The 12,621-nt window shown below is 34.2% G+C and overlaps 1 protein-coding gene across 5 annotated transcripts in view; it reads right to left on the minus strand.

The window, feature by feature from the left end:
• The window catches only part of Ascc3 (activating signal cointegrator 1 complex subunit 3), a 337,712-nt gene that overhangs the window by 194,014 nt on the left and 131,077 nt on the right, over window positions 1-12,621 (minus strand). For all 5 annotated transcript variants that reach the window (XM_052751374.1, XM_052751375.1, XM_052751376.1 and 2 more), the window contains 3 exons: window positions 10,505-10,669; window positions 6,381-6,557; window positions 3,446-3,517 (listed from right to left, as the gene is read on the minus strand). In XM_052751374.1, coding sequence (XP_052607334.1) covers window positions 3,446-3,517; window positions 6,381-6,557; window positions 10,505-10,669 — 414 coding nt within the window. The remainder of the gene's footprint in view (window positions 1-3,445; window positions 3,518-6,380; window positions 6,558-10,504; window positions 10,670-12,621) is intronic.

Here is a 12,621-nt window from a genome sequence, read left to right on the forward strand (position 1 = left end):
TTAAAAATAAAATTCAAGAAACTCATAATAAAAGTGTTAATGCGAATCATGCAAAAACAGGAATTGTGAGCATACAACCTAAACCTGCTTCTGGAGGCCACTGCTGACAGGGCAGAGCTGTTACACTCTACTTATCTGAAGCAGCACAGATCTGGCTGCAATTTCCGATTTGAAAGTTTGTCTGTTGGCTCTCGAACAGCAACTTCACTTACGCAATCATCACAGAGCATTTTCAGCTAGACACAAGTACAGAAAGTCAATTTTGATTTTACACAATCATGAAGAACTGGCAGTCATGCTTGTCAGGACATGCACACCAAAGGTATCTGAGTAATTCTTGTCTCCAGCTTCTCCCTTCATAGTGTGAGCCTCAATTCCTAGGTTCCTGTGTCTTAGAATCACCAGCGCCTGTCACCTGATGGCTTCCCTGGGTATTCCAGCCAAGTTTTTAACTTCCAATTAGGCACCATAATTATTATAGTTCATGTGAATTTACTAGAATATGAGCCTGCCCTCAGGAACTTTTGCTTTGAGAAGTAAAGCAGTGAGTGAATTTATACTGAAAAGAGTTGGTAGTAAGATCTCATCTGTATTGACTACAGATCTCCAACCCATATCTATACTTTATAAAACATGATTTTTAAGGAGACATATTGGCCTCTAGTAATATGTGAGAACCATGCAAAAAAAATTCCCTAAAATCCTCCAAAGTACAACATTTATTTGAAATTTTATCCAACAATATAAGAGACAAAGGTTACTTTTCCTAGCATGAGATTATATTCTATTTTTCAAAGAAATATTTTGAATATTGAATATGATCATATTATAAATTAGCATTAATAAATATATCTGAAGAATCATAAATAGCATGATGATGGCCATAATCTTGGAAAAATGAATGGCTTATAGCCAATGGCCTTAAAATGGCTGTAGTACTAGCAACAGAAGTATTCCTTAGAACACTTAGAACTTACAACTGCATATGTTTTATGTGCATATTTATATATATATGGGCATATGTATTTATCCATCTCACTAAAAAATAATGTGCAAACATTGTACTCTTTGAACCCTATAAAATGATCTGTTCCAATGAGAACCACTCCTGCAACGCATAATAATGTAGCAAATACAATCAGCCCCACTGCATAATGATCGGTAAATTCTATCATAGATTTAACACATTGCTTATAAGAGATATTTGTAACAAATGTCACCCCACCTGAAAAAAAAAAACCCTTCCATCTACAGTGAATTCAAAAGCCTTTCCACCTCAGCCTTACTCTTTAAAAAAAATAGTAGAACAATTATTTACAGTTTATCATGTAATAGATACTGTAACAAATCTAGAGAAAATTTAAATGTGTGAGGTGTCCATAAATTATATGCAAATAACCATGCTATTTTAAATGAAAGTCTTGAAAACCTCTTGATTCTGGTATTTTTTATGGTGGGTGTCTAGAACCAGGCCTGTAAAGATGTCAAGGAGTGACTGTATCCATTATCTAGCCAGTAAGTGTTACCAGTGGTAGAAAAGGAAATATTACTTGAATTTCTTTAATTCTAGGGTAACAGCATGTTCTAGTTTTATCTCTGTTGCTCTAATAAAAGACTAAACAAAAGCAATTTGGGGAGGGAATGGTTTATCTGGAAGGCGTCGGCTTCCAGGTGACAATCCATCACTGAGGAATTAAGGCAGAAACCATACTGGAAGACTGCTCACTCTCTGGCTTGCTCATTAGCTCATGTTTATTGTATATTTCACACTAATATGTTTACATTTTACTTCTATTATTTAAAAAAATCTTTAAGCCTTTTTATTTAACACAGAATCTACCGACTATTGATGAAGGTTTTTTTATGTTGGATGAACAGTCAAACACAATTAAAAACCCAACTGTAAAATTTTATTAATGCACAGCTCTAAATAGATGCAGACACAAAATAACTAATATATTAAATGACAAGAACACAACCAATATATTACTTTTTTTGAACAGAACTTCATTTATCTCTGTCAACTATGCATAACAGTACATACCTCAGAAGATGCTGAGAGAATTTAGTAAATGTAAGACAATATTATCATTTTCAGGTATTAATTAAGAGCTAGAAAAAGTATTACTTTAAAATAATCAGGGATTCTTGATTTTTTTAATTAAAAGCAGTTCTGATAAAATTAAAACTTTATAGTTAAAAACAGAACTGAGGATGCAATGCAGTTCAGTTGGTGGAGTGATTTGTCTAACACTCATTTGATCCTGGGTTAGATCCCCAGGAATGGTGACACCATGCCTGTGATTCAGCACTTGTGAGATATACGCAAGGAGGATCAGAAATGAAAGGGTATCGTTGGCTACATGAGACCTTGTCTCAAAACAATAAAACGCAAAATAGGACAATAAATAAAAATAAACAAGGAATGAGGACCATAAAACAGACTAAGATAAACAAACAATCAAGCAAGCATTCTTAAGACCAATAACATTCTATTAAGATTAGCAGAAAAACAAATTTTGAAAGCTCTTCTTTGAAAAAGATAATATATTTCAAGGGTGTTCACTGGGTGGCATCTATCCCTGTTCTCAGGCCCAGGTTAGTTTAACTTTTCTCATATACAGAAGCTGCAATACGATTCAGCCTTGGGGGTTAAAGGATTCTTTTGTACACAAAAGTATGTTTTCTTTTTGCAATAGACCAAGACTACTGGAGAAAAATCACAATCAATCAAAACGCTGAGTTGTGGAGCCCAGTCCCAATGGACAAATTTACAAAACACTCCAGCACCTAAGCTCAGGGAATATGACAGAAGAGGGGGCAGGAAAACTGTAAAAGCTTACCAAATAACAAGAACAAAAAATAGATAACAGTTAATTTTTATATATCATTCCATGTTTTCTTTAAGGAATTTTGGGACAATTGAGATGTTAATAAAAACAAAACTGATTAACTCTTTCTCTTTCCATGCCTGACTCCCCACGGATCTCAATACCTCAAACACAATAGTCATGTGGTCTACCATTGAGCCATACCCCAGACTCAAATGCTCAACTTCCAAACAAAATTAAGTAATACAAAAATCTACTAAATATATTTCAAATATACTTCATGAAAACAGTGAGAATGACATCATGAAAAACCTTAATATATAAAAATATGAATTCGAATTGAGTTTTGAGAAGTTTGTGCTTTTTAAAACAATTAAAAAAACAGAAATGTAAAGGCCAAACTTTTTCTTAAATACTTAATAAAATAGCAAACAAAATATCATGACTTATCAATAGTAGTATAACAATATCACTTAAGAGTATTTATATGACTCATACAGTTACCCATTAGACTAAAACAATTATGAAATAAATCTTAATCTCGGAATTCAGGAAAACTTTCAAGTGAAGATCGAAAAATCTACAGTTTGTTCATGAAGCATTTTCCAGTGTACCTGGTGTCCAGCCTTTACTTGTTTCCAAACGCTTTCATAGCACACTTCATCCATGTTATTCAACTGCTGCATCTTAAAGATTTTAAAACATAAAATTATTAAATGAGACAATGAAACACTTTCAAACTACAAATGAAACTTTGCCAATTATATTACAAAAACCTTTCAGACTAATTACAGCACAGAAGCAACAAATGAGATGTATCTAACACAGAACAAACCAAGGAAAATTAAAACACAAATAAAGTACTTCAACCATAGTTTCAGAGTATAAAGAATGCTGAGGTTTGAAAAGTTAGTATCTTTGTGGGTGATACCAGCTAGCTACAGATATGTTAGAACAGATTTTAAAGTTCTCGACTTCCCCTAAAAAACTTCATTCTTCAGGCTATTTTTTTCCTGTCTCATTCCATGAACCATATAGCTTTCATATATGTCTGAAAATTGAAAGAATACAGGTTGTATGACAAAATCCTAAGTAAAGAAATTAATTCACTGCTTCAATGGTGTAAAACATTAAAAACTGGAAAACTTATGACTAATAATCTGTGGCTAAGTAGGATATAATTATCACAGGGTAAACAGTCCCATCAGTGACTTGGAAAACAAATCTAACCTCTTCTATCCCCAAGTTAAATCCCAACATTTTCAGTGTACTTTGGATTGGGTTCATTTCAAATTGGAAATACCATCTTACCATTCTGATATTCCAGAGTAACAACTGGATCATATCTTGAGTTTCTGAATGAAATTCTCAGTAGCTGGTTATAAAACAACTTAACAATACCCTGGTGAAATCTTCACACTAACCAACTATGTATTTCAAATTAACATTAAACTAATAAGTTCTAATAATACAAAAATCTGTAACTATAACTAACGAACTATTCACATTATGATATGTAAATTCCTCTAATTGCCAAACTTCTAAATATTCAAAAAATCATATCAGTTCTTCATCCAAAATGTGTTTTGTGAGTATACTGCTGGCACAATGCTATGAAAGCCACTTTGAATTTAATTAACTATAAGTGATTTACCAATCTGAATGATATAATTGAAAGAAAGTAAGATTTTAGATGGCTTTAATGCATTTGAAATATTTAAAAAGTACCTGTGACTGCAATTTACTCTAAGTTAAGCTGCAAGTCAAGAAAAAAATCTGAAATATGTCTCCATTCATCTAAATTTTGAAATGAACTAAATAATAAACTATATATTTACGAAATGATGGGAAAACAAATAGCAAGTATTTACAGCACTCCAAATCACTTGAAGTAATTGATGATAGCCAAATATGCATGTCACAGTTATTATCATAACAAACTATTCTTTTTCTTTTCTAATAATCTAAAAAGGATCCCTACTATTAAAAGGTAGCTTGTTGAGATTTTCTTTGGCAAGTGTATAAAGGTGAAGTGTGAGTGCAGGCTAGCATGTTCATTCGTGTGTGTATTTTTATGTATGTGCATGTAGAAGTCTGAGGATGACACCAGGTATCTTCCTGATTATATGTATCTCCACTGTATATACCGAGGCAGGGTCTCCTATGTGTCTGTTCCAGCTAGTCAGCTTGTTTGGGGCTATCACCAGTCTCTGCCTCCTGTGTAACTGGATTAAAGGCACGATACCAGGCTCACCTGGCATTTACGTGGGTGTGGACACCAGCTTGCAGCAAGCCCTTCACCCACTGAGCCACGTGTCCAGCCCTAATACCTGACCTTTCCACCATGTTACTGCTGCACATTATTTGTCCTAATAACAATAACTGAATACTGGAACCAGAAAGATTACTTAGTGGTTAAGGTTCTTAGTGGTTCACTGTTCTTGTTGAGGACACAAGTTTAATTCTCAGCACCACTGTGACTCCAGATCTGGGATGATCAACAACCCTGGCCTCCTCAGGCTCGGGCACTCGGCGGCACGTAATTAAGTATTATAAAAAACATTTACTGAGTATTCTTCCAACATTCCAACAGTATGAGGCAAAAATGGCTGTTTTAAGAAAAAACTTATTTTTAGAAAACAATGTAATGAAGGGCCAAGTTTGACCAAACATTATACAATTCCAATCTGTTCTCTTTTATAAAAGAGGTCAAAAGGACTGTGATTATCCTAAAGCTATTTCTTCTAAGGAGGAATAAGAATTGAACAGAATAATTTTTAAGTAAAGTTTTACTACATTGTTATAAAACTGTAATAAAAAATACTTATAGTACAAATGGCATATGGTGGTACCATTAAAGGAATGACTGTTTTTAAATCACTATAGAGAATGCTAGAAATATTCTTTATATACATAGTTAATGTGATAATTAAAACATAGTTTCTTTTTTTTTTTTTTTTTTTTTTTTGGTTTTTCGAGACAGGGTTTCTCTGTGTAGCTTTGCGCCTTTCCTGGAACTCACTTGGTAGCCCAGGCTGGCCTCGAACTCACAGAGATCCGCCTGGCTCTGCCTCCCGAGTGCTGGGATTAAAGGCGTGCGCCACCACCGCCCGGCCGAAAACATAGTTTCTTAAGCACAACTCTCCCCCATTGGTTACTACCATGAAATCACTTTTCAATCTGAAAGCCTTATTCCTTATTTTAAATGAACATTATATCAAAATATATATTACTGATTTAATTAGCTTTTATTTTACAATGTCCTTCAATTAAATAAAAATAACTCTGTGAAACTTTTAACAGCTGAAAATACAAAACACGGTATTTTAATAATATATATATAATATATATATATAATACGGTAAGCTCCCATAAGAACCCTTCTGCAGGAAGAGTTCTACTACCTAAACTGAGAAGTGTGCCTGATTGTTTGAAGCCATACGTGTATGCTACGAAAGTAGCACTTGGTAGTATCTAATCTCGATTAAGTATTCAAAAGCAAGCCAACAAAAATATTTCTTTTAACAGTCTATTAAAACAAGCTCTTACCTTATTTGCACTTTTAATACCTAAAAATGTCTGTCCAAGAGGTACAGGTCGAAAACGGCCATCAAAATAAAAAAGTCCAATGTAAGGGTTAACATGCAGAAATGTAGCAACATCGAGGTAGTTGGGTAAGGTTGCAGACAGCCCGAGAATTCTTATCATACTCTGTGTGGATTCAACCTGTATGGGTAATTTCAATCGACAGTTATTTAATTAAATAAGATTTATGTAAATTAACCAAAAGGACCATCATGTATCCTATCCATATGAGCTGCTAAAAACTACATTACAGAAAATGGATGTGAGGTCAGAGAGTCAACAGAAGGTCTTTTCATATAAATCTCTACACATAATAGATGTAGGCCTTGGATATATGACTCAGTGGTAGAACACTTGCCTAACAAGTATAAGACATGTATTTAATCCCCTACACACACATACACACTCACACACACACACACACACACACACACACACACACACACACACACGTATGCATGCACACATCATATTCTTTACCTACTATCATTAAAACTCATTGAATTGACACTAAATAGCTACAAAAGCTTTGTAACAATGAGAAAATACAATAAATTTCAAAAACTGGGGCTAGAAACTTAGTTCCTTGGTGGAGGCCTGACCTGGTATGCATCAGGCCTTGGGTTTGGTCATTGGTATTACCAAAATAAATAAATAAAATTCCATGAATCAAAAATTTTAAAAAGGTCAAATTCTGATTGTATTCTAATATTATAATATACATAAAACACTAAAACCAAAGGATGGCCAAAGACGTCCATATACTTGATAATTAAGACACATCACTATAAGGCTATGATGTTGTTATCAAAGTAAACATTGATAAATTTGTTCAGTCTTGGAGATTCAGTGAAATAAGCAAACAAGATATTGTGGATAACTTCATGGTTCCAGAACCATCCAGACACCTACACTGGGTGACTGCATGACCCATCATAATTAGGTGATGCAGTACTTAGTTTGGCACAGGCTCACACCTGTAGAGACTACTTGAAGCATAAATGGGAGAATCAAATCTAGATGGAGCTGGGTGGAAATTGTTGCACACACATACAGAGAAAGAGATATATATGAATTTGGTTTCACTAAAGTAATCTTATATAAAACAGTAAAAACAAATTAAATTTGACCCAAATTAAAGAATTCCAAACATCACACAGAGTAATGAAACATGTATTGCTGAGTACTACAAAAACCTGTTTTGCAGATTCTTCTTTATCTTTAGCCCAGAAACTAGAGAATTAACGTTTTTGGGTGGGCGGGAGACATGCTGATAATAGAACTCAAGACTTTCCAGAGTAAACTTTTCTGAATACTATCTCATAAAGTCTAAGCTTGTACAGTCATCTCCTTGTGGAACAAAGTTAAGAAGCAATATTAGTTTAATATTGTTAAGTACAACAATTTATAATTACTTACATATCTATCGTATATCTTCCCATGATGTCAAGTGTGCTGTGAATGCAATTCCTAATCTACAATGTAATTTCTGACCATAAACAGAAGCTACACCGAGCTGACACAGCTCCCTGCATCATTCACATTACCAGGAATCATGGTTGCATATGATGTGAAACACTACCATCTACTGGGAACCTCTGGTAATCACAAAGAAAAAACAGAAATGTGCTTTTTAATACAAATAGTAATGAGCACTACATTAGCACTTTGGTAAGACATGTGATTCAAAGATACATTTATATCAAGGACATTAAAATCTAGTGAGAAATACAGAAACTAAAAATGAGTTGTACCTAGCTATATGATAAACATTGATAAATGCTAAAAACGTGCAAAGTGCAAGCAGAGGAAACAGACATGTGTATACTTTACTATAAGAAACTCTTCATACAGCAGTATGTAAAACTTACTCCTTTATTTCAGACATTGCCTTTTAGCATGTAGGAAACAGAATGATGATTTTAAATATACAAGAAGTATGTGACATGTTCAAACGAACAGTGTGTTTTTAATAAATATTTGCACACAATGACCAAGAATGAAGTAGTTGCATAACTGGCATTTAGAAGCCTTAATTAATTGCACACAGGAAAAACCCACACTTCACCTCAAGTAAGTTTGGGTTAATAATGTGCTATAAAGAAATAAGGAAAAATAAAATAGTTTCAAATGGCTAGAACCCACAGTAGCTGACAGATTTTGTATAAGTTAAAGTGAGATGACCAGACTTTAATAATTTTTAATATCTGGAAGTCTTTCTTAGGACTATAAATGAGAAAAGTATGAGAAACAACTGAAAAATGGTAACATTATGAGGATGACAAGGGGAGTGTGGAATATGTTATATGTTCTCTGAAACAAACCACATGTAGTAAAACAGTCCACATGATGCAGCATATACAGACATAGGAAGGACTGATAGCAATGCCACTTTCCATTTCCTGCTGCTGTAAGAAGCTAGAGTCAGGCTAGTTAAATCCCGTGCCAACACATAACCACACTCCTCTAACAAATGTATAAATATTTACTTGGTCTCTACACCTCTACAATTGTAAGAAAGCCCTTATCTGTGGAACGGTTTACGTTGATGGACTCTCAAGGTGACTAGATGAAAATAAATGTGGACTGTATGGATTCATGCGTCATGGCATAAAGTAAAAAAAAAAAAAAAAATCAGAATAAAAATCATTCTCTTTGATGTAAAAGACCTTGGATTAAAATCTGGAGCAGAAAACAGGGGTTGGAGGAGGAGAGGTTGTGCAGAGAGCAGCAGTTACAGACCTTTCATGGGTCTTCTCTGTCGTAACTACACGTGTCGTTGAAGTTATGCATTAGATATTATCTGATTTGATAAATCACACTGAAAATTTGAAGTCTTTTTACTTTATGTAGGTGTATTCATGTGTGTACATTTATAATTTATATACTGACATGTTAAAATGTGACAGTCATAAATACTCCTCCAAGCCCATCTTCACTGTGAAAACCACATTGGAGCTTCCTGCAACTGCTCTCACAGACATGCACCTCACTCTATGCCAAGAACTTTATTTTACTGACTACTAAATTCATAGTACTTGGAAGTGTTTAGCCAGTACATGGTCTGAGTTTAATAAAGTTCATTAAATGACACAATGAATGAATGTAAATATATATTGCACACTTTTTCTTCCCATAAGTGTTGCTTTCCAAGGGTAAATATTTAGGATATAAAAATACTAAGGCAAATGTGAGTCTTAGAGAATGTAGACATTTCAAGGATGAAAGTAAGAGAACATCAAGAAATCATCAAGAAATCCTGAAGAAAAAAAAAAGCAAATAAGCAGATATAAAGAAGAAAATGAAGTAGAATTAGAACACAGGAAGGGAACCAGTGGCAATGGGGAAGGAGGTGATAATTGTGAGCAATGCAACCATAATTATGTTCAAAGAACTTTATGTATACATATAAGACACCATAATAAAATCCATTACTTGATACAACTAGTACACACTAATAAAACAAGTTCAAGTGGAGAGTCAAGAGAGGGTGTATCATGGAGCCACAGGTAAGGAGCTCAAATCTAAAAGATGGTTTGATAAGCAGCATCAAATATCAATATTTAGTAATATCAGAAGTTTAAAATAAAGGCTCAAGAATAACCTTTTAGTAACTGGTGAGCCTGTAAAAACATTTTATTTATGCTTATGTTCAAGCAATCACCATCCCATCATAGAGGGAAAACAAAAGTGATGGGGCCAATACAGATCAGTATTTCCAGAAGTTAAGTAGAAAAATAAAACTTGGTGAAGCATTTGAAGGAAATTTTTTTAGTGAAGTTAAATGCAACTTTTAAGCTGAAGAGAAAGTGCCCCTGAACAGAAAAAGTTAAGATAGAAAACAAAAAAGGAGCAATTTATAGAGTGAAAAGACTGGTGTCCAAAGGAAGGGCAAGGGACTTGAGAGGAAAAGGGTGTAATGACAGCTATGATACTGATGGTGGCAGAAGAGGCTGGGTGTCTCTTAGGGAAAGGAAAAAAAGTTCAAACTTCAGCGAAAAGAACTGGGGTGTAAGTAGGAGGAAGCTGGAGTGGACAAAAGTGAGACAGAGGCCAGTGAAGCTTCTAAGTTGACAACTGCCTCTTACCTGTCGTAAGGTCCTTGCAACTATGCTTTCCAGAACTGGACCCCGGTCTTCATGAAGCAAGTGAACTTCATCAAGAATCAGGAGTTTTACAATTTGAGAAAGAGCAACATCCCCAACACTCTTTCTTGTTACTACATCCCATTTTTCCGGTGTGGTCACGAGCATCTAAAAGAAATACAAACAAACAAAAATAGAGAAAAAGTCACAAAGATTAATTATCAATAAAAAAATACTTTTGGATACTTCCATACAGTTCAAATAAAAAATGTTTAAAATATCCCAGGATGTCAACTTGTTCACTAAGGACAACAGTCAATTCAAAAGTATATTTCTCCAAGTATATTTAGACAATTATTTAAAGCTGAGTATAGTTTGCTGGCAAATTATAGGTGAATCATAAAAATATCTCACAATGAGAGCAATGCTGTTAAAGTAGCACATGTCAGAAATAATGCTTACCTGAAAAGAGACAAGAAAGGGCAGAAAATTTAAGAGGAAATAAAATTAAAAATCAGGCTTTACTCTAGCATGTCATCAGTGTTAAGGCTCTTCAGATATGGAATATGCTACTATTGATATTAAGTTCAAAAAACTGTTCTTTAGTATCTGCTATAAACTACTTTATGCATTAAATATTTATACATCATTTATAAAATTTAGTTGACACACACAAGAGTAGGAGATCAGGGACTTAAAGCAGGACATAGGTCAGAGTATTCACGTAAGCTTCACAGAAGTAGACATCTGACATTATATAATGAATTGTTTGGATCTTTTAAAAGCATATTAGGACAGAAAAAAAAAAACTCCTTCCACTGTAATGATGCCATATTAGGAAATACACCTGCACCTGAATAATTCAAAGAATAAATGAGGTAACCTATCAAAACCAAAACTTCTCTTCCCAATAGATGACATCACTGGTGACAGTAAGTCATTCAATTGTGCTTTCCTTTGCAAGAGTTAACTGTTCTTATGATCTTAATATGCTTCTATTTCAGCTCTGATGTCACTATAAGGGATGGATGCCAATATTACTTTAGACTGCAAATGATGAATATGATCTAACAAATGCACAGTACAAACTCAATATGACCTAATGTACCATTACAGATGGCATTGTTATCATTTTGAAATGAACTGTGGCAAATGAATAATTTTAGTTTTCTTTTACAAAAATATCAATTAGCCCATAGAAATGAAACAGACCAAGCAATGCAAATCTAAAGCATGCAGTACTACAAATTCTGTAACTAAAGCAGTTCTTCCAACCTAAAACCATAGCACATCAAAATACAAAGAAACTATTTTATTATCTGTACTAAGAGCTACAAACTATACTATTCAAATATAATGGACCCCAAATCTGGCAATGTACCTCACCATGAACTTAGATGACTCTACAAGTATTTTCTTTCTTTTTAAAGGTTTATTTTATACATAAGAGTATTTCGTCTGTATGTATGTATATATGTGCACCATACCCATGCTTAGTCCCCCATCAAAGCCAGAAGAGGATGTTAAGATTCCTTGAAGCTGGAGTTGATGGATAGTTGTAGTTCACTATGTAGGTACTGGGAAACAAACCTGGGTCCTCTGCAAAAGCAGCAAGTGTTTTTCTTAGTCATCTCTCGAGACTTCCCCACACTTGGCCCCAATATATTCTTATAGTAAACTCTTTCAGAAATAATACGTGATAGCAGTCAAATTGTAAAATCAAAATTTAGACATAAGAACACTGTGCTACCATGTCTGAAGAAGTCTGCTAGTATTCTGTTTCTATAGTTTACTTCAGATCATTAATAAGTGGCTTCATTTATATCACAATGTTGCCACTTCAGTTCCCTGAACTAAAAGGACTTGAAAATAAAGTGTCGCATTTGCTTAATGAACTAGAACTCATGTAAGACATTCCATCTGCTCTTGTATTAGGCCATGAGTTAATTGTCAATATTTTTATTGTCAACTTGATTTTTTATTAGTATATTTACTAAGCCTCTCAGTAGTATAAAAATTGTTTTTTGAGCCGGGCGGTGGTGGCGCACGCCTTTAATCCCAGCTCTCGGGAGGCAGAGCCAGGCGGATCTCTGTGAGTTCGAGGCCAGCCTGGTCTCCAA

Source organism: Peromyscus californicus, unplaced genomic scaffold, assembly GCF_007827085.1.
Source record: "Peromyscus californicus insignis strain IS unplaced genomic scaffold, ASM782708v3 Scaffold_22__1_contigs__length_63687245, whole genome shotgun sequence".
NCBI classification, from domain to species: Eukaryota; Metazoa; Chordata; class Mammalia; order Rodentia; family Cricetidae; genus Peromyscus; species Peromyscus californicus.